We start from the raw sequence: 21,975 nt of genomic DNA, 5'->3' as shown, positions 1-21,975 counted from the left end.
ACAGCACCAGGGGGAATAGATAACTGCAGAACGATCTCTATCTTAACTCCTTCTATTTATCTGGAATCAAATTCATTTGGAGGGCTTCATACCAAGACTCTGTGATGCCCCAGGCTAAGGTGGGATCAAATCAGGCCTTCTGGACACCTTCTCTACTGTGCAACCCTAAAATATTAAAATTTTATTCATATATAAAGGAAAACTGTTATGAAACTGCCAGGGATCCCTAAAATTATTTGTAGATTAACATTCCCTGCATGTTCTTGCACTTCAGAAAACGTGAATGATTTTTGACTGCACATTTTGATGTGTTTTGCTATTAATTTTCCATCTTTACTTTTAATGTAATGTACTTTTAATTAGGCAATAATATATAATCTTCTGCTCATCTATCACTTTTACTCCAACATCTTAGGAAATGGATAATAGAGAAGAGGCCCATCAGAGACCCTTTAGAGGTGCAGCAAAGCTGGAATAAAATGCCATCTCCTGACAGTACCTTTAAGGTTTCATAAAAAGATAATGGATGTGCTTGTCACCAAAGCTAATGATCAAACATTTTCCCACTTTTACTGGATATTAAATTGTGAACTATAAAAGAAAACCCCACAGTCTAAGCAATGTAGGAAAAAGCGTCTTTGTACATTTTTTATCTCTTTTGATATCTAACTAACATAAACCTTCTTATTGCACTGTTACTTTCATTGAATAGCCACTATGCCATGAGATGCTTACTTTTACTGAAGTGAAAAGGCTTCTTTTCAGGAGAGACAACTCTCCAGGTTGCAGAAAAAGAACAAAATAGGCTATATTTGGAAAAAAAATTTAAGTGAAACAAAACACTAGTTCATCACAATATCTTTATAAAGTTGACCAAAGCTTTTTAATCTCATCTGAAACAACTTTTGAAAGTGTTATATCTAAATGTTGAACATTATTTTGAATCATATTTTTAATCCTCTTTTTAATATTTTCAGAAGTGTTACCATTCTGTCAAAATAAATAGCAAGGCAGTAAAAAAACCCCATCCAAACTATGTGATGGAGACAATACAAAATAAATCATTACGAAAATTAGGGTAAATCAAATTAATAAATTTGAAAAATCAGAGTAACAGTGAAAAAAAGCAGATCTAGTTTGAAAGCAATGGGAAAAAATGATGGTATGTTATTCTATTTAAGAAGATAAAAGTATTAAAACAAAACAAAACAAAACAGTACCTTCCAGTCAATCCCAATGGAATTAGACTCCTGAAATAAGCAGGTATTTCCAAGTTGCACTGAAGTAGCTTTCATTATCATATATTCTCATCTCTGTGACCTGCAAATGGTCAGCTGATAATTCTTCATGCCATGAAAGGTCCACCAGGCTGCATCCTGGAATTGCCATAGTACTGCTGCACATAAACTTGCTCATAAAGGAAAGGTTGTGCCTTATTTTTCTGGCCTGTTGGGAACGTGCAGCTCTTTGCTGAGAGCAGGATGGATGAGGGCAGAAATTCTGGGCTTGGCAGAGGCTGCCCAGCACTTACTGCAGGGCTGTGTCCTTGTATTTCATGCACCTCTTTGGCCAATAAGAGGTTGCAGCTGCACAGCAGCAAATGGATGTTCAGACCTGAGGTATTTTCCTCATGTATCCAGACATGTAGCAACAAAACATTTTATGGCAGAATAAGACTCATCCTCTGTCACTAATTTATCCATAAAGCTCCAACAGTCGCTAAAAAAAGTTAAGAAAGGGCTTTTGTGGCAGTGTTTTTCTCTTTGTTCTGTTTTCCGTCACTAATGTGTGTTTTATTTGGCCTGAATGCTGCCCAGCACAGCTGGCTCACACAACACACTACTAAAAAATAGAATTTTGGGCTGGAAAACACAACAGAATTCTAAGAACAGCTCTCCTCAGAAGCAGTTCTGTGCAGGAGGAGCAAATACCTTTCCAGTGCCCTCGTTCATCACATCACTTCAAATTATGGGCAGCCAGGCTCTGTCACAAGGGGATGCCCTGCACTGAGGAGCCCCAGTGATTTCAGTGCAGTTATTTGGGAAATAATGTACTGAGTAATGCTATCAGAGCTTTCAGTCTGCTGCAGTGACTTTACTTGCAGCATTAAAAGTACCAACTGGAAAAAAAAAAAAAAATTGAAGTGGTGGAACACCTGGATAAGTATTTTCTATTCAGTAATCCCAGACAATACTCTCAAACTAGAGGGTGACAGTATAAATGCAAGGCTAAATGACAGTAATGGTTCCTATACCCCCCCTCAACAGGGAAAATTTCGTATAATTAAAGAATGTATAATGAGGACAATCTGACTCATGGGTGTGCTACCATTTGAACATGAATTTTGGTCTAAAAGTTTAGGATGTTTGCCTTCCCAAGGCAGACATTGTGAATGCCTAGCAGAAAATACAAAATACAGACCATTTTTCCTTTTTATTTATTACCTTTGATCCAGACCCTTGGAATGACAATTTACTGTTTCTGTAGGGACAACCACTGCTTCTTAAAGAGGAAAAAATGAGAAATTTAAAGCAGTGCTCAAACTAGAGATTTCTCTAAGCCATTATTCCTTCCCCCTGTTCAGTTTGTGAGCTTCAGTACAAATTCTTTTTTTCTATTAAAGTTCTATTAAAGTCCTGTGGCTTAAAGATAACAAAGAACAAAGAGTATAAATTAATAAAATGAAGAAACAAATTCCCAGTTAGCATAAACCAGCTCTCTCCTTTCTCTCCACAATTGAAATTGAAAGCAGTAGTAGCCAGTGGTGACCCAAAGCATTCTCCTTCTGTAAATAAACCTTTCATAAGAAAAAACACAGAAAACAGCACTGGCAGTATTAAATCTGTCCATCATGATCTTTTCTGGATGTTGAATAGACTCCTTTATAAATCTTTTCCATCTTCTTAATGAAAATTAAATAAAATGCTCCTGCTTTTTACCAGGTGGATATATATTGAGTCAACATTTGATATCTCCTATCAGCTGAGTTTAAAAACCAAATTTGTCTTCATATGTGTGCTTTCCCAAAAAGAAGCCATAAAGATATATCTGCACTGTCCTTCAAGGCTGTTAGACTGCTTCTGCAGTGTTCCTTCTTGGTGAAATTGCTTGCACAAGACTTGCACTCAGAAAGAATCTAAAGAAGACATAGTGGTTTCCAATGGCTTCTTATTCAGTAGTCCCTAATTTCCCAGGACAAGCAGTTCTCTTTTCCATCATCTTTATCTAAGGACAGTTTGTAACAGACTTTCATCCTCAGACTTGTTTCTAAGACAAAATTGGGCCAGGGGACTCACCAGGGCTTTGGGTTTTTGTTAGATTGTTTGGTTAGTGTTTGGCCTTTGTTTTTATTTTTATTTTAGGGGCACTTGCTCCATAATTTTTTAATTCTTTGTTTTCTCTTCACCAAACGGATTTCACTTTTAAGCATTTTCTAACTTATTTAAAAGTAAATCTTTACATCTCAAAAAAACGCAGCTCCTCAAGGAGATTAGTCCATAAAACAAGGGATCTTTTAGAATAAACAGGAAATTAATCTGAACTGCATCAAAAGCTGTCTGCTGTGGACTTAATAGAAGTACTGTGAGGAACCTAATATCAAAACACATCCCCAGTCCCATCACAATTGGTCTGGAAGAAGATGTTACTATTTCAGCTCTAAACATTTATTGAATAATAATGATTTATCAGTTTATTTGTTTAAGAAAAGTCAATATCTTGGTGAAATGATGGCGGATGACTCACAGAGATCACCTGTATAAGAATATCCATCCACAAAATTCTGATACAAGAAACCAGATCAACAAAGGTCATATGAAAGGGAGAGGACAGACCTTATTTCATCCCTACGTCTTCTCATGTGATTAATAATTCCTTAAATTTTCCTTCTGCCTGTAAAGCCAGCTATTTCACACAGTGATGAAGGAATATCCAGGTATCCCACAGGCACCAGTCAGTGGAGCTGGACTCTCCTTGTGGGATAGGATCAGGAAAGGGAAGCTGAGAATTTTTTCCCTATGCTTTTGTAAATCCATACCTTAATGTGACTGCAAAGGGAACATTCTGCTGGAACAAGGAGGAACAGGAATTTCAAAATATCAAAAAGTTAAAAGCTGATATCTACTATGATTCTGCACAGTCCTACTCTGATGGTATCTGTAGAACAGAAAACAAGGAAAAGCAGGAAAAATTTAAACTGCTCAGACTTTCTTTTCTGATTGTTGCACTGTTTCTCCACTACCTATTTAATCATACATCATCATTTTTTATGTAATACATGACAGGCATTGCAGCAAATACAGTAGATGTGTATGTATGACTTCTACATAAACAGCATTGGTTTTGCTGAGAAAACCCGGCACACTTTTTGTGGGGTTTGCAGAACATCCTATCAAGTATTCACACCAATCACTGGATTCTGCTGTGAATTTCAGAGGTTTTACTGTAATAGGTCCCACTTAAAATAAAATCAGCTCTTTGACCCTTGAGGCTCAGTAAAGACCATGAAACCCAAAGAATCACAATGAACAAAAATGAAATCCTCCTAAGCTGATGAGATGTTAACTGTGGGTTACCTCAGTGATCAGTGTTAATTTACAAGTGCAAAAACCATCATCAACAAAGATATATTAATTTTCATCTTTCAAGAAACTACCCCTTTTAAACACTTCAATTACTAATGACTTAGGAATCAGACTAAATAATATACAAAAATAAACAACCCTTTCAGATAATAGATACACTCTTTTATACTGGCATATAACACAGAGAAATATTGTTTGAGACATCAAAGACAGGCACTGGTACAAAACTGAAATGTTGATCAGAGGCAAAGGTATCAGATTATTAACTTCTGTACTAATATGTGTCCAGGACTTTAAGTCATCACATAATTAGAAAACAGGAGGAAGAAAACCATACAAAATACCAAAATTTACTAAAAGTGTTACATCACAAATGAAACCTCCAGTACCAAGGAAATAAATCCAGTCAATAATAGTTATGATCTCTCTGGAAATTATTCAGTCCCTTGTAAAACACAATCACAGCAGACTAAATTCAAAATCTAAAGTTAAAATCCATTCCTTCCCCTTGAAATTAGAATGTCAAATTTTTAACAACAATTAAACTGTTGGAAGAAAATTACCCAGATGAGCAAAGCAGAGCCAATGCACTTGGGGACTGAGTTAACCAAATTCAAAACACCAAGAACAGGGCAATGACAAAAACCAACAACCCAAAAGTAAAGCAGAGTAGCAGACACTTGAAAATAAAATTGACTGGTCTTCAGAATAAATTTACTGCTGTTACAGATGTTACAGGGAATACCCTCACACCTATGGAAGTATTCTGAAGTTACTGTTCTGATCTCCATTATATCCCAGGACCCAATCCCTGCTGTCAGGAGTCTTAGCATGCAATAGTTTGGTAGAGTATGCAGAAGAATCCCCTGCCAATCATATTGTCTCAAGAGCTGATGGACTTGTATGTGACTATTCTGAGAAAATAGCAGAGTAATTTTTTTTTTTCATAAATACAAGGTACCAGGGGAAGACCACCCACCAACAGCATGACTACATTCTATGGAATGTATTTGAAACAATAAAAGTAACTCTTTGATTCTCTAATTCATTATCTGGAAAGAAATACTGGACGTACTTGAATGACACCCATACCACTCCTCAAAACCACAATGAAGTTCAAAATAGGCAAAAAGATGTTTTCATAACATTCTTCAATTTTTCAAAGCATGAAAAAATCACGGTAATTAAAAGTTAGTCTCTTTCATTCCAATAGAAAACCCTACCCTCTATGGCTTAAAAGATTTTAAAAAATTAATTTACCCATCTATGAATTAAAGCATCAGTGTTATTCACAGAAACAAAACAAAACAAAACAAAAAAAAAAAAAAAAGGAAAATTAAAAAGAGAGAAACTCTTCAGCCTGGACAGCTCAGCAATGGGAATATCTGTTTCATGCAGCATGACAGCAGGCTCTTCCAGAAAATACCTGCAATGTCTTTATATCTCATCCCCAGCATACAAACCTTATATTTGACAAAGAAAATTTAAAAATACTTCTCGTCTCTCTTCTGCCTTTTTTAAAGTGCATTCTCACATATAATATGAATTGCATTGCAGATAGCAGGGATTAGTGGAAAGCTGAAAGCTTCTTACCAAGTACCCCAAGGCGATAGTTGACTGTGATGACTATCACATTCCCATAACTTGCTAGAACACTGCCATCATATAAATTTCCAGTGCCTTCCATGTAGGACCCTCCGTGAATATACACCATCACAGGCTTAGGTCCCCCACTGTCCCGAATGTCTGGAAAAAATATTAAGACACATTTTATCTCAAGAAAGCACCAAAGAAGATACATGCAATATTTTAATTTTTTTTTTAAATTTTCTTAGTGAGGTTATTTTTTCTCGAAGTGTTTCTCAAGCAACATCTTTTACATAAGGAAATGGGCAGGTGGGCACAAGTGCTTGTTTGTGGCTTGCTCGTTAACTAAAATTACTATTTTTGAAACACTCTGAAATGCAGAAAGGAACTGAAAATGGTAACACATTTGCTCAAATGCAGCGAGGCATTGCCCTGATTCTGACCCTGCTGAATTGGGTGTCTTCTATGAAATGTCTATTAACAGAAGAGTGAGCTCATTTTGGCTGAACACTTCTGAAAGCTCAGTGCAACTTGCTGTTCTCTTAGCTAAAGGAAATACAACATATTAGGATAAACTAAATTTCTACTCTTACTTAAAAGAGTTGATTTCTTCCTGTCCACTAATTTTTAAAAGGGGTGTAAAAACAGCTGTCTTTGGATGGGTCTGCAGTTTGAGTTCAAAAAGTACTTGAAAGTTGTTTAGCACTTCGTCCTTGAATTGAGATTATTGATAACTTCAGGATAGCCTGAAGTTTAAGGTGCATGGATACTTCTTAGTTTCCTAAATCATTAAATGTCTGAATATTTGAAAAAATAACTGCCTGAAACGGTACTGAAAAATCCCCACCCTGTATTAAAAAAAAAATTGCAAGACTATCAAAAGTGACATCAAAGGCAGGGAACAGTTTTAAAATGTTAGAAACTCTGCCATTCTCTCTGACAAAAAAATTAGATATTGTCACAGTGTTTTGAGTTTGGATTTAGGTATCCCTCCACCCCCAAACAGTCCTATTTGCAAACAGATGCATCTACTCAGAATAAAATTCTGAATATTTGAACAGTGTTACTCCTCTTGAGGAGAATTGTTCCTGAGTACCAATTCAAAACAGTTAGTACGGACTGATATGTTTTTAAAAGTTAGGTGTTTTCTGTTGGACAGGAAATAAATCAGCTTAGGTGTAAATTTAAGCTCTTACATCTGATTAAATTGCATTTTGTTCTGAATTACTGGGTGCCTGAGTCTCTTCCACCACCCAAATCATAATATGGCATAATAGTCACTCAAAATCAAAAAAAGCCAATAGCAAGAGAGCATAGGAAAATTTCCCAGTGATGAACTGTTCTGAACATTCTGATTCAAAACCACTTTTTTTTTGTCATTATGACAGTATTCAAGTAACTCCTCTGATTGCTTCCTTCAGCCTTTGAAGAAACCTCAGATGTATTGTTTATTCCTTTGATTTGGAAGGATCTTAGTTTAGAAGCTTTCAAGGGAGCTCTCTGCAGAACTGCTGGAATTGTTTCTGAAGCACTGTAAGAATAGGTGGGGGCAGCTACACTAAAACCCTGCTTTTGGAATTAGTTGAAAAACAGCAGCACAGATGTTTCTCTTTATAAAAAGCCAACTGCTACTATTACTTTGATATTGATTCTGATTTGAAGAAAATGCCAGAACAGGCAAGATCCGAAATTGGACCTTCAATATTGGAAGTGCTAGAAAAATCACTTATTCAAGACCAAAAAAATGATGAAAGGTTGTGCATGAAATTGCTTGTATTGCTCTCCTTGATTGTGCTTTTAGTGAGGGCTTTCCAACATACAACTTTCAGAGTGTAAAGCTGGAGAGATTATTTATCTTCACTGTCTATAGGATGGATTTATGAGCTTCTCAGGTTTAAAATCTACACTGAAGAAAGAATCTTTCCAAATTCATATACTGTTTCTAGTAGACACTTGTTCTTAGTCTATGCTGCCTTTTTTTTTTTTGATACAAATATGGAAGCAATAATAAATTATTAATCTGAAATCACTGTGTGACTGTTCCCAGCAGAAATTGTACACAGTTAATTGTATGCTTGATGGTAACACAGGGGGAATCTGTCTCAGAATTCTCCTTTAATTAAAATTACATAGAATTACAGAGCACCAACTGTGAACAGCAATGAAATATCGGTATCACTGGCCTGTATATCTGGAAAATAATATTGGAATATTTGGAAAAGAATGAGTGTCCTTTATCTGAGAAAGGAAGCACATATTCATGAATAAAAATCTCATATATAAGGAAGTTATTCTTTGAGTAATTTCTGTCTCTACAGTACTGTTATTTTCTACTACTAATATCCTTGTAAAGATTACAGATCAGATAGATAAGGGAAGGCCAGTTTGCAGCTCTGCCTCTGTGCCATATCAGAGCAATTGACATGCAGAATGAATTTTCCTCATGCTGCTTTGCCAAAGCCATCAGTCATAAGAAGAATCCCTCACACAAAAGGGAAACTCTTCCTCTGAGTTGGGCAGAGATCTAGAACTCTACTGGGGACATCAGCCAGGGTATGCAGCATTCAGCAAGGCTGGTGGCACTTTGGGCTGTGGGTTATAAAAAGCTGTGGAGCTCCTCATGGGAAAAATAAAGATCACTGCATTTTGGTCAGAGGTTTCATATCAGTTGCAGTCTACAGCCAGGAATATTTGAAAGGTGCAAATATTCAGCTGGGAGAGTGTTGTTTAAGTACACATGTTATTAGCAACTCAGGTTATTAAATGATAAGATCGAAGGAAGAGAGCAAAAAATTCAGACTGTAATCAAGAATTGATTCCCACTTTAAAATGTTCCTCCATGAAAAAAACCTCTCATTCTTTAAAAGTAAAATGGAGGAAGAATTAAGATAACACTCTGTCAGGAGAACACTTTTGTGTATTGGTACGAAAGGGGCAGAAAGATGCAGCTTTCAAAAGTGATTATTGAAGTGTCCAACTCAATGAAATAAAAAATTGATATTTCTGGCACTCAGGTACATTTCTAAACCTGACCATAAATGATACTTCCTTCTTTTTTCCCTTCAGGCTGGTGTCAGCCCTTTTTATGCATGTGCTGGAGTGATCTCAGGACACTGTAGTTACACTTTCATATTCAGATTAATAGTTATTCATGGATGCAGATTAATAGTTATTTGTGTTTGTACCTCATTCTGAACTTGAAGACTTTAGGTGTAAATGTGGCATTTCTGCCAAGGGTAGATTTATAGACTGTTTTAATTTAGTTGCGTTCTGCATTTTTGTTGCTTTTTATTAAGTGTTGCTTTAATTAAAAACAGACACATTCATCTTTTCAAAGACATATGCAAGGATAGCACTGTTAAAAATCCTTCTCAAATTCAATTCATTTCTGGTTTCAGTTGCACATAAGATCATTTTTGAATGCTGTGATTTGTTTGGCTTTAAATAGCTAGTTCATAAAACATCTAAATAGATCTTACTGTACAGCAGAGAATAACCTTATTTATATTACATATACATTAACTTTCTTGTAATTATTTCTATTATTCATTCTCATCTCTACCTTTCTAATATTTGTTTCATCTACTTTTTATGTCTCATCTTAATTGCGTTGCAGACAATTTAGGAATGGGGCTGACTTTTATTCTATGTTTGTTTCATTACACAACAGGGAACCAGGTCTGACTGTGAATATCAGTCACAATTGTCATATATAACAAAACATAATTATAGCTTCAGTCATTCAAAACTGCTGTGAATTGGCCACATGACTTAACAAGCATAATTTGCAGGGAACAACCAAAATGGGAAAGGAAAAAAAAAGCCTACCTTAAGAAAACTTCACAGAAAAAGATAATTAGTTTAGCACCAATGTCACAAGCATTGCTTTTCTACATGGCATAAAAAATTGTGACAGCTTGATGCAGATTGTTAAGTAAATCTTGGGTTTTGAACAGGAAACAAGACTAGAACAGGGGAAAATTTTCAGATTGGTTAGTGCAAAACCTGTGTGTGCCCTCCATAGGACGTTATGTGGATATGTGTGTAACTCTTCCATGAGCTTTTATAGAAAATATTTAAGTAAAGCATGGTACAAATCAGTGCTACTCTTAATAATTTTAGAGCCTTTTAACAGCATTTGACCTTTCAGTTTGAATCCATCAGATGCCTTATAGATGCACTACCACTTAATAAACTAGTGCACTTATTCCTAATATGCAAACATCCATTAATGCCACATTTTTAAAATTATACATAAAACTAGATATCCTGAGACTATTAAAGTAACTATAGAGCTTCTGTCAGGAGTTTTAGATATGTTTTCTCTTTTAAAATACAGCTTGCATCCATCAGGCTTCAGACAAATAGAATTCTCTCCCTTTGTTTGTTTTCCTACCTGTCAAACCACAGAATCATTTTGTGCCCTCTCAAACCCTTAACTACCTTCACCTGAAAATTACTTGAGATCCTGATGGAGGACTATATGAATGTTATCCTAGCATGAAAAAGGCCAAAGCTTTTACAGGTAAACATCTGGAGCAGATTCCCATTAGAGTGGGACCTCAATAGCCAGGTAAGCAGTCATTTTAAATTATTGAAGGATGATGGTTAGAACTGCAAAAGCTGACAGACTCTTCACTGTACAAGCAATGCTTGGCAGTGCTGAAAGTAAAATGAAGCCCTAAAGAGGTACTTAAATTAAAGGTCTGTCAGAATGTTATCATGCATGTTTTCAAGTATTAATAACATCACCACAAAAATTTGACACAATTTGAACAGAGTGTCTGTGTGTAAAGGGAAAATATAATCAGCACAATTTAATGAGCAAGTGGCATTAGAAGCTGTACTTTGGAGAGGAAATCAGGGAGCTAACATGGATGGGTGACAGGAGGAGCAGGAATCATGAATTTGGCTATGTGCATCAGTCAACAAGCTCACCAAAGTGGTGAGATCTGTTCCCCCAGCCTGGCTGGCTCTCACTGAGGGCTGTAATCAACGCTGGAGCATGTGGTTGCCTTGCAGGGCAGACAAACCTGTTCTGCTGTTTGCTGACCTCCCAAGTCCAAAAACGTGCAACCACTGCCAGACAGAGGTGATGCTGCTCCTCTTTCTTACCATGACAGCTGAAGGCAGATTGAATGCCAAATTTGGCATCCCAGAGTATTTTAGTATCCATGGGGTGATAGGGGGCTTGGAGAGCCTCAACTCTGCGAGGTGCTCCTTCACACCAATGGCACTGCAGTCTGTTCAGCATAACAGGGGATTTGTAGATGAATTCTGCATCATTAGCAACTTAAAATTTAAATTGTTTTTTTTTACTTTTTTGATTTAAAATATGCTCTGGACCAAGAACTTCCTTCTGTCAATGAAGTCCAATAGCCCATACAAGACAGAGCACCAGACTAAATTATCACAATCATCACAGTTACAGCCTGTGAGCAAACAGCAGCATCTGCTCCTAATCTGTCTCCTTTTCCACAGGAGAAATTGAAAGGCAGGAGGGAAGAGCAGAAGCATCTATCAACTGCAGTGCAGACCCCATTTCTGAGGCTTGTGCTCTCAGCAACAGACATGGTGTCTGCCTTCCTCAGACTCAGCATCTGTACTCTTCCTTTCTAAAAATGGAATAGCAGCATTCCTGTATTGCAAGGGGATGCTGTGAGGCTGAATGCATTAAAAACTGAGAGATGCTCAAACAGCTCTGGGGACTAAATAGGGATTTAAGATTTACAGATTGATGCGCCAGGCAAGGTGTGTATGATAGAGCAGTGGATGAGAATTCATTTCTGAGCAATCCTTGATGGATATTTCATACAATATTCACTACTTAGAAGTCCAGTTCTGATCCCAGAGTACACTGGCTGGTTAATGGCTTGTGTTGTCATATTTTAGGTCATGCTTAGGATTTTAGTGGGTAGGAACTAAAGGTGCATAAGAGTCACTGATTTTTGTTATTCATTAATTTTTTTGCCAAATTAAATTATTACCTGACCAAAATTAAGACTAAGACAAGGCAATAAGATTAAAATATTTTACTTTTTAAAACAAAGCCTTGTTTCCAGACTGGGGATGCTACACTTTGTGTAACTGCTGAGAAATTTGAAGGTAAATCTTGCATCTACACTAGGTATTGCATACCTGCAGGTCAGCAAATGGGCAAATCCACCACTGCTATAAAGAGGGAAAGCCCCAGTGCTCACTGGTTGAAAATGCTTTTGCCATTCTTGTTTTTGGTGCCTGCTCAAGTCATTCAATATTTACTAAAAACAGGTAAGCAATAGAAGTGTAGGAATGAAAGGGTTAAACAGAAAGAATAATGAATCCAGACTAGGGAAAGAAGGCATTTATATGATTTCTGACTTTTCACACTCACAGACTTTGAAAACACCTTCATTTTTTCAACGGCAAATTTGCAGATCATTAGCTGGTAATGTGCACTACTGCCTTTGGGTCTTTTGAAAACAAAAATGAAAAATGATCTAATTAAGCCTGGTCTACTGGTTGCAGCACATACCAGAGATCCAAGTTTGATTGCTGAATGCAGTGCTTGTCCTGGCAAGGTTTGGACCACAACACTGTAGTAGTGGCATGCAGCAGCTGATGGGAGGAGGATTATTGAACAGTGTTTTAAAGGGAAATCTTCTAATCAAACTCAGATATTTGAGTGGCACAACACAAAATCCTCTCCAGATGTTTGCTACAAGAAGCTGCTGTGGAAAAACTTTCTTCAGAAAGATATAATACAATAAATAACATGAGATCTATGGATTGTTTGATGGATTTTTGACCATCCTGGGCATTTCGGAAATCACTGGGCCTTGTTTATATAACATGGACTCTATGGATATCTAATAGTAGTTGTTTGCACCATGTACAGCCCACTCTCCCTCATGCTTCACTTTCTTCATTCATTCAGTTTGGCATTTATTTTATTTTCTCCACAGCTATTTGTTTGAAGGATTTTACACTGCCTAAAATCTACCAAACTACAAAATTGTAGACTTTGAAGGACTGGTTAACAGAAAACTAGCCAGCTAAGGTGACCTTTTGCTTGGTCTCTCTCTTTCCTGCTACTCATACCCAAACACATACGACTAAGTTTGTGAACGCTTCAGTTCTGCACGTGCAACAGGTGCTAGAGTTCCACAAAAGACCAGGTTCACAAAAATGCAGGAGTTCACAAAAATGCAGGACATCTGATCCTGCTCCTCCACTGGGAAATGCATGGTCTCAGCAGAGAGGGTTTCTATCAACCCAGCAGACATCCCAGCAGTCTTGAGTGTCTAGTGATCATAAAAATTTAAATTTTCCCTGTCTCTCTGTGCCTCTCGGAAGCAGTAAAAGTCTAATTACTGCCTGCGCTCTTCTATTGGCACAGAAAGGAGAACAAAACTGTCACTTGTACGCCAAAGAAAATTAATCCCAGTCCTATAAATTACAGAGATTTATTAGTGTTGTAAATGTGCTTCTTCCTCTCTAGTTTGACTGCTGTGTTCTTACAGCCCTTCTTCTCTCTCCTGCAATTGTCAGAGCAGGAGACAGGTTTTCTCTGACATGGACACTTGTTCTCAGCAGACTGAGATCCCTCCTCTCATCTGAGCCTACATCTAAAGCGCTTTCTGACAGCAACCACTCTCTGCTGAATTTCAGTAAACTGAGGAGTCTCTTCTAAGCAGAGAAGGACTCAACAAACCTGATGTTATTAGCATCTGTCTTGGCAATTATACAGCAATTTGGGAGAGCTATTAAGGCCCACTGGGTGAACAGCCCAAATTTCAAATTGTTTCTTAAAACATATTGTTAAAACAAGACAGAGTCATTTTTGTAATGGCTAATTCACTATCACAGATCTTTGAGATTTCATAAGAATGTCCCTTGCAATATTCTGTCATGGACACATACAAATGTCCTGACTTCATAAAGCTAGGAGGATCTGAATTGTCATAATTAGCTCTGATTGGTGTGTGGCCTGATTTCAGCTGGGACAGAGTTAATTTGTGCTCTCAGGGTGAGAATAATGTTAATATTCAGTGGTTGCTGAGCAGTGCTCACACCAAGGCAAGGACTTTTCAGCTCCTCACACGCCCCCCGAAGTAAGCTGTGGGGGCATGAGAGGTTACGAGGGGACAGAGCCAGGACAGCTGAGCCCAACAGGCCAAAGGAAATTCCAGATATCCCACATCCTGTGGCCTCATGATCAGCATGTAACCTGGGGGAAGCTGGCTGGGGGTCACTGCTCAGGATCTGCTGAACATCTTAGCCAGGGGCCATGAGCAATTGCCCTGTGCACCTCATGTTAGGCATATCCTCATTGTTTTATCATGATTATTGCTATTATTTAATTTCATTTCTGTCATATTAAACTGTCTTTATCTCAGTTAATAATTTTACTTTTCTATTTCCTTCCCCAGTTCTCTCCCCCAGGGAGGAGTAAGTGACTGGCTCTGTGCTGTTTAGCTGCCTGCTAAACAGAGAGAGCTTTCAAAGGAGATTTCCAGTTTATCAAAACCATCAAATCTTGCAAATTTTGGCCCAGCTGGTGGGCTTTCATTCACATGCTTAACATACAGATCCAGAAGAAGATCATAAATCAGTCATAAAATTGTGACAAAATTGTGTTCAATTATTGGATAAGAAGTTAAATGCTCAAATTTGCCTTCCTTAATATTTTCTGGAAAGACTCTATGCTTCTGTTTAAGTTAAGTAGTTGATGTTATCTGTGATGAAAAAAATTCTTAGTAAAGAGCCTTTCAGTCTACAAGTGAAGTTTCATCGTATTATCTGGCCAACCTCTCCCTACCACCCCAAATATTAGGAGAGAAGCAAGCAGCAACTCTACCAGTCCTATATGGTAATTTGTTTTACTCATTGACCATAAACCATACCAAGTGTGTGTTTGAGATTCAGAACTCTGAAGCACATCTACTTGAAGGGATGAGACTGCTCAGGAAAAGAGCCCCTTGTTACCATTTTCATAGCCCTGAAAAAATATCAAATCTGCATATCTTCATGATCAACAGACATAATTTATGAACAGAATAATATGCTTGACATTTCAAACTGTTGATTTTACTTGGTAATAGGGTTTTCTAAGGGTCAGCTCAAGTAGATCAGCATCTTTGTATGCTTGCAGAAAACAGAAAAGACCAGGTTTTTTTAGTTTTAGTTTAGCTCCACAGAGCTTCACCAACAGGCAATGCTGCCTCCCTTCTGGAGGGAGGTGGGGTAGCCTTTAATATTAATATTTTTTCTTTTTTTTTTTTTTTGCAGCCTAAATGCAGATGGGTTGGCATTTGGAGAAGTTCTGTTGCTTAAGAGACACTTTTAAAGAATTTTCTGATTTTTTTTTCCTTTTATAAACACAGTATTTTCTATGTTTATCAAACTGAGATCAGTCAGTGAAAAAAAAAAAAAAAGAAACATCTTTGTACTTGGTGAAATACATAGGGTTAGAAAACATGCAAAAAGGTGTACAGAGAAACTTTAAAAGAGTGTTAGTTTAAATAGTATGGACAAAATTCAGTCAAAAGGTGGGATGCAACATATCAAAAGTCCATTTCAAGAAAACAAAAACCCTCCTTTTTAAATATTGTTACTGTTTTGTATCAAAACGTAGAACTTAACAACATTCTTTCTTTTAAAAAATTAAAAATATATATGTATAACAACAAGCAAGAAGACAAAACACATCAAAAATGGGAATTAAAAAAACAAAAAAACTCTTCAAAAGAAGACAAGAAGTCAAAAAAAGAGGGGAGAAAAAAGATTTTCAGGGATCCTTGTCATGCAAATCAGTTTGGCGGCAAAAAATACCTTCATCTTCAGCACCGTCATTATCACCTAAATCATCTGTCTGTTTCTTTGTAAGGGGACCTAGGATTAAGAACGGAGAAAATGGAGGAAAAAAGACAATTCAAGAATATACAAGACTGAGGAAAAAAAACAGTGAATATTAAATTCCCACGGACGTCTCAAGAAAAACATTTTCAGGGAGGGAAATCTTAGTTTATAACAACCCATTTTTCATTAAGTTTTTCAAACATTACAGCAAAACCTTCCCTCGGGGGTATGGCTATTAGAAACATCTAGCACAAGAAGCACAGAGTGCCCAGTGTTTTATGATTTTTAAATGAAGAATCAAAGTTTGTTTACTAAAAGCATACCCCGCCATAGACCGTAGTTATCCACTTCATTTAATTGTTTTTTCCTGTTGCTGTTATTAGGAATAGTGGAGACAAGAACTGCCAAATTACCTCTTGCACTTGATGCAATAAGGTGGTTAATAAAAGTCTTGACAGTTGGTTAAAATGATATTTTCTGTCAAATGCTAATTCATTTATCTGAATTCGACCATTTAAGCTCATGCTTTGTATAAAGATAAGGACAGGTTTAATTTTGGGGTTTTTTGACACATTCATCACATTCTCTTTTAAATAGTACTGTAGATATCCTTGAAACCTTTGACTACCTGCTGAGATATTTGTAAAGAAACATGAAAATCCATATGCAAACCAGAAGCAAGAGTGAAATCCCAGACCAACTGAAGACAATGACTTTTGCCATTGATTTCAATGGGGCCAGAGTTTCATGCAAAAAGTTGTATTGAATTGAAATTTTAGCTCGGGCAAAACATCCAGGTTCATAATTCCTTATCTCCATAAAAGGATGATGAGACAAAATTCCTTTATGCCCAACACCTGTATTATTAACAAGTATTTATAGATTTATCATGTTTTCCAATGGGAAAAATGCCCACTTCTTTATTGAGAAATAAAAATATACACCAGAAGGAAAGTCAAAGGCCGTTCTGAAAATATTTCCAAGTCATATATTTTACACACTTACGCACAAACAAAAGACAGTTGGAACTCAGCATTATCTTTCCTTTTTTTTCAGAGCTCTCTCATTTCCATGACATTCTGTAATTTGCATGCGAAAAAGCAATCAGTAGAAACACAGGGCTAAGTAACAAAAAAAGAAAAAGCCAGCCAAGCACAGAGTAGAAAACAAGAAATTCCTCATGCATAAAATAGCAATAGACAAAAACAACAACAAAAAAAGGGATGAACAGTATGTGTTGATATTTGCAGTTGATGTAGGCAAGAGACATGCATTAAATCTAAGCACTGTGGTGTATTAAAACATTTGTATTTAAAAAGCTCTCTGTTATTTTACAGGATATTAGTCATTCAGCATTAAACTTGTCTTTTATAGGCAAAATACCATGTATTTGAGTGATGCATTTTTTAAAAAAATCATAAAATGTTTTTACCAGGTGCATGGGTTTAAGAAACAGAAAAAAAACCATGAAGTACCATGAGACTTTAACTGTGAATGCAGAAACTGGACTGTATTATTGAAAGCCAAAGCTCAATACCTTAATTCCTGCATCAGTCAGGAGTATAGTTTTTAACTCATTCTAAATACAGAACACTAGAATTACACATCATAAATAAAACACAAGCATTTTTATAATCACACCTGTAACAATCATTCTCTTCAGCTGAAAGCCTTGGTGATTCAGGTTATATTATATCCAAGCCCTGGATATAATCTTTGCAATATTTGGTACCTGGATAATATGCCCTGATCCAAACACACACATTCAAATATCTCTCTGCCCAGCATTTTCATACCACAACAACTTTACTTCCAAAAGATTAAAATCAGAAAAATAAAAACTCTATGCAAAGAATGACAATAATTTCACTATGTGTTTTCAGCATAGAGAGCAGGAAGGGTAAATTTAAGAATGGTAAGAGCTGTGCACTTAAGAATGGAGATGCAGACACAGGCAAGGATATATATTTATATATACACAGACACACACAAGTTCTTAGTATCTTCTTATATTTTGAATTTTAAAAGTCACCAGAAAGGGACAAAGTGACATCTGAAAAGGCAACCAACACACATTGCTCCAAATAACTTGCATAGAGATGGGCAATTTATTTTCTAGATGAAAACAAGACAGTGTATGTTACATTTTTTTTTAAGAGCTGGCCTTTATCAGGTATTTTGTGTAGATCATGGTTCCAGATCTCAACTTCAATTACAAAGTGCATCAACCATCCCAATGTAAATGTCTGGTCTCATGCCATTTTTGATTTTATAATATGGTAAAGCATGACTGGGGCTAGCTTTAAAAATGACCTGGATAATTTTCATGTTTATGCAGTTCTGAGGTTCTCTGAAAAACATTTTAAAAAAAAAAATTAGACCACCTTCCTTAAAATCATAGAATTGTTAAGGGTGGAAAAGAACCCAAAGATTCAGCTCAGGCATTAACCCAGCGCTGCCAAGGCAGCCACCAAGCCACGTCCCCAGGAGCCACACACACATCTTTTAAATACCTCCAGGGATGGTGACTCAACCACTTCCCTGGGCAGCCTGTTCCAGTGCTTGACAATTCCTTTTTGCAAAGGGGCTGACCTATTTTTAAGTTGTCATAAATTAAACATGTTTTTTAATATAGCCATGGATCTGTTTCACAATCCAAGGGCTCTGCTCCCCACATCCCCCGAGCGGGAGGACTCATCCCTGTGGAGACACGTGGCAGAGCCACCAGGCACCACTCACAGTGCCTGGGAAACAGATGAGAGATTATTTCTCCCACAGGTTCACTCTGGTCTGCAAATATAATCTATTGCATCTTCAGAGAGGTTTTCTGCTTCCTGGAACTATAATGCTCTGAACCTAAGGAACCAAAGCAGAGTTTGGCCCTCACGTGGCAGGTATGAATCTCCTCATATTTTATCTAAACACAAAGAGCTGCTATGAACATTAATTTATATTTTTTTTTATTTGCTGGGCAATCCCTAAAAGAGGCATCAGCTCAAGACTCACTGTGCACAGGGCTGTCTGAAAGGGCAAAATCAAGAGGTTCAGCCTGGAGAACTCTGGGAGGAGGCAGAGCCCTGTTATGATCTGTGCTGCCTGCTCCACGTTCAGATGCTGAAGACATTTTCTGAAGTCGTGAAAGTGGTATTAAGAGAAGCTCTGGATTAGAATTCCACCCTTTTCAGCAGTAACTCTCATTCTAAAATCAGTAAGAAATGGCTTTTGCTTCTGATTCTCCAGATAACTGATTGCTCTGACTAACAACCTCTCTGTCTGGATGATCATAAAGAAAGATTGATGTTTTGGGTCCACACACAGGAAAACACTCTGAAATAACAAGCAGATAAATAGAATAAAATCTTATGGCAAGAACCTACAAAATGTAGCAGCAATAGCCTTTTTAAGTAAAAATAAATCAGAACTAAATTTGCTTAGTAGGTGTATAATTTTTAGATATTTCCTGCAGCTTTCAATTAATATTCTACAGATAGCTTATGATTTTGTAAATTAAATGTATCCCCCAACTAGGTTTATTTCTTAGCATTGATTGTTCATTCAATACATGATATTTTATGGTTCTTCCAGAATTTTAATATTCTTTTCAGGTAACAGAAAGTAATTTTAAGAATAGTGATACTAAGACATAATGGACTATGAGCCAGTAAAACAAAAAGGAATAGTTTACAAAACTATGATTGCCAGGAGTCTTTTGTCCTCAGTTACTTTTCACTGTTGTTCTACTCTAGCCTTCTCTTCACCTTTTGTGAAGGCCCAGTTAATTTTACTTTTTGAGTATTTCACTTTCAAAAATATGCATCCATTATAAAAAAAAAAAGATTTTAATATGTTTAACTCACAAGCCTTCAAACAGATAATGCTGCCTTACTATACCAGCCTAAATTTTAGCTAAAGTTTATGTAATAAATATTAAATATCAACAAAGTAATCAGGTACCATAACTAATGGGGGGAAAAGAGGATACTAAAGCCTCTAAAATGCTGATGCAAAGATGATTTACTTATCAAAAGGCTCTCTAAGGTTTAGCTTCATTTATTCTCATGTTGGTGCATACCCATAACTCTCATTAATGCTAATGGAAAATTAGACCCCTAAGTCACTTTAAAAAGGGGGGAAAGTGATTACTGCATTTTATGTTTCCTAAAGGCAAGGAACAGTCTCGCTACAAAAGCTGAAGAAACTCTGTGAGCAGCAGGCACTCCTAACGAAGCCTAAGCTCGTTTAATTTAAAAATAGTTCTTGCATTATTTAAATTATTATTCAAATATTTATTCTGTTTGTATTGCAATCAATGCTAAGGCACTAACATGATGCATTTTTAGATGCTGGTGGTGACTTGTAGAAGCCTTTCCTCTGCTCAAAGTAAGAGAAATAACACACCTCCTGTCCAGTTAGCTAAAGAGTAATTACGCTCTCAGAAATAATTAAATCCAGCCATATTAATTCTGGTTTTTATCATTCCCTTTGATGAAGGACTAAGGTACTTTAGCTCCCAAATACATTAAAGCTGATTATAAATTCTCTCTTTATGGGCTTGATTCGGCTGAAATTATCCGTGGCCTTTCGGGCCGCAGGAGTGCGGGAGGCGCAGAAGCTCTGGATGTCATTAGCTCTTTGGCCTGGGAAAACTATTCATCATCAAATAGAGTCATGCTGCAAGTTGACACCATTTTGTAAAACAACAGTGCAAATCCTCTAAACTTAATAAATCAGGGCTGATGTATACAGCCATTGTTCAGGCCAAAATGTTCTCCTTCAGTAATGAGGAAAGTGGGGAAGAAAAAAGGACCTTTTACATCAGGTTAAGTAGGCTCCATGGATCCAGTAATTTAGAAATCACCACAGCAATAATTATTCTTTGAGGTAAGGTGTCTGCTCGATGGAAAGGGGGAGAGACAAGACTGAGGCTGACTGCTGAATTTGTATTTGTAGAAAAATTCACCAGGTGGGTTGCAACACTGTGGAATGTGATATTACATGTTTATCTTCAAACCTTTCTAAGTGCCCCCAGCCAGCTACTGCTATTTCTTCTTCATTAGCCCTTTTCTTAATTAAGCATTGAAAATCTGTGAAGTGAAATTACCTCATCTTTTTAGACTCTAGTTTCATTCCAAATATAAAATAATCAACTTTTTGTTATTTCTACCATCATTTTTGTGCAACAAATTCTTCAACTAAAAAAAAATACCACCAACTTGTGTTGAATTATCACTGTCTAGCAGATGTTGGCTGAGCCACAATAACACGTAGCACCTATATCCAGTTTTTAATTTAAAATAAATTAATCATGGGTTATAATTAACAATCTTCACACCTCAACATTTTCTGTGAAGAAAAATCAAATTTGTATATGTTGAGATTGAAATATAACTCTCTCTATGTATGCATATATATAATGACAGAAGAGAAAGTTACAGCACAATAGTTACCTGATGAATAATTTTATAAAGTCATCTTCTTTCACTTGAAAATTAGAAAGCTCTCAGCAAAAATAAAAGAACTGGGATTCCTTAGAGAAGATAAATTTGGAAGGTACAAAAGGTGGCTGGGTCTAAGAAACACATAAAAGAAAAAAAACCCAAACTCTTTCTTTTGTTGTACTTTGCTGCAACAGACAAAACAATCTTTTTATTTCTTTTTTATTTCCCTATTTACCATCCTGATTTTACCACACACTCACTCCTTTCCTTTTGATTCAGACACACACCCACTCATTAAATTCCTTTTATTTCCATATTGCACTTATTTGTAATATTCATATTTATCAGCAGGGCAAAGCCCTGGCCGACTTTGCTTTTTGATGGCAACATTTGCATTCATGTTTTAACAACAAATGATGGCACAAACCTCAGTAGTTTCACATCTCACTACCTGATTTGTGATGACAATCAAGCTCTGTAATTAGAGCTGCAAGTAACTCAAATTTGCATCTGCAAGTGAGTGACAG

General features: G+C 36.6%; 1 protein-coding gene across 5 annotated transcripts in view; it reads right to left on the bottom strand.

Annotated features, from left to right (window-relative positions):
- NLGN1 (neuroligin 1) overlaps positions 1-21,975 on the bottom strand; it is a 292,410-nt gene that overhangs the window by 180,347 nt on the left and 90,088 nt on the right. For 3 of the 5 annotated variants that reach the window (XM_041405824.1, XM_041405825.1, XM_041405826.1), the window contains one exon: positions 6,177-6,329. In XM_041405824.1, coding sequence (XP_041261758.1) covers positions 6,177-6,329 — 153 coding nt within the window. Of the gene's footprint in view, positions 1-6,176; positions 6,330-15,983; positions 16,044-21,975 lie in introns of all 5 variants that reach the window. The other 2 variants (XM_041405822.1, XM_041405823.1) reach the window with 1 other exon arrangement.

Source organism: Onychostruthus taczanowskii, unplaced genomic scaffold (genome assembly GCF_017590055.1).
Source record: "Onychostruthus taczanowskii isolate IOZ18803 unplaced genomic scaffold, ASM1759005v1 scaffold24, whole genome shotgun sequence".
Taxonomy (NCBI): Eukaryota; Metazoa; Chordata; class Aves; order Passeriformes; family Passeridae; genus Onychostruthus; species Onychostruthus taczanowskii.
Note: the sequence above shows the minus strand (reverse complement) of the source record. Positions and strands in the feature narration are given on the sequence as shown.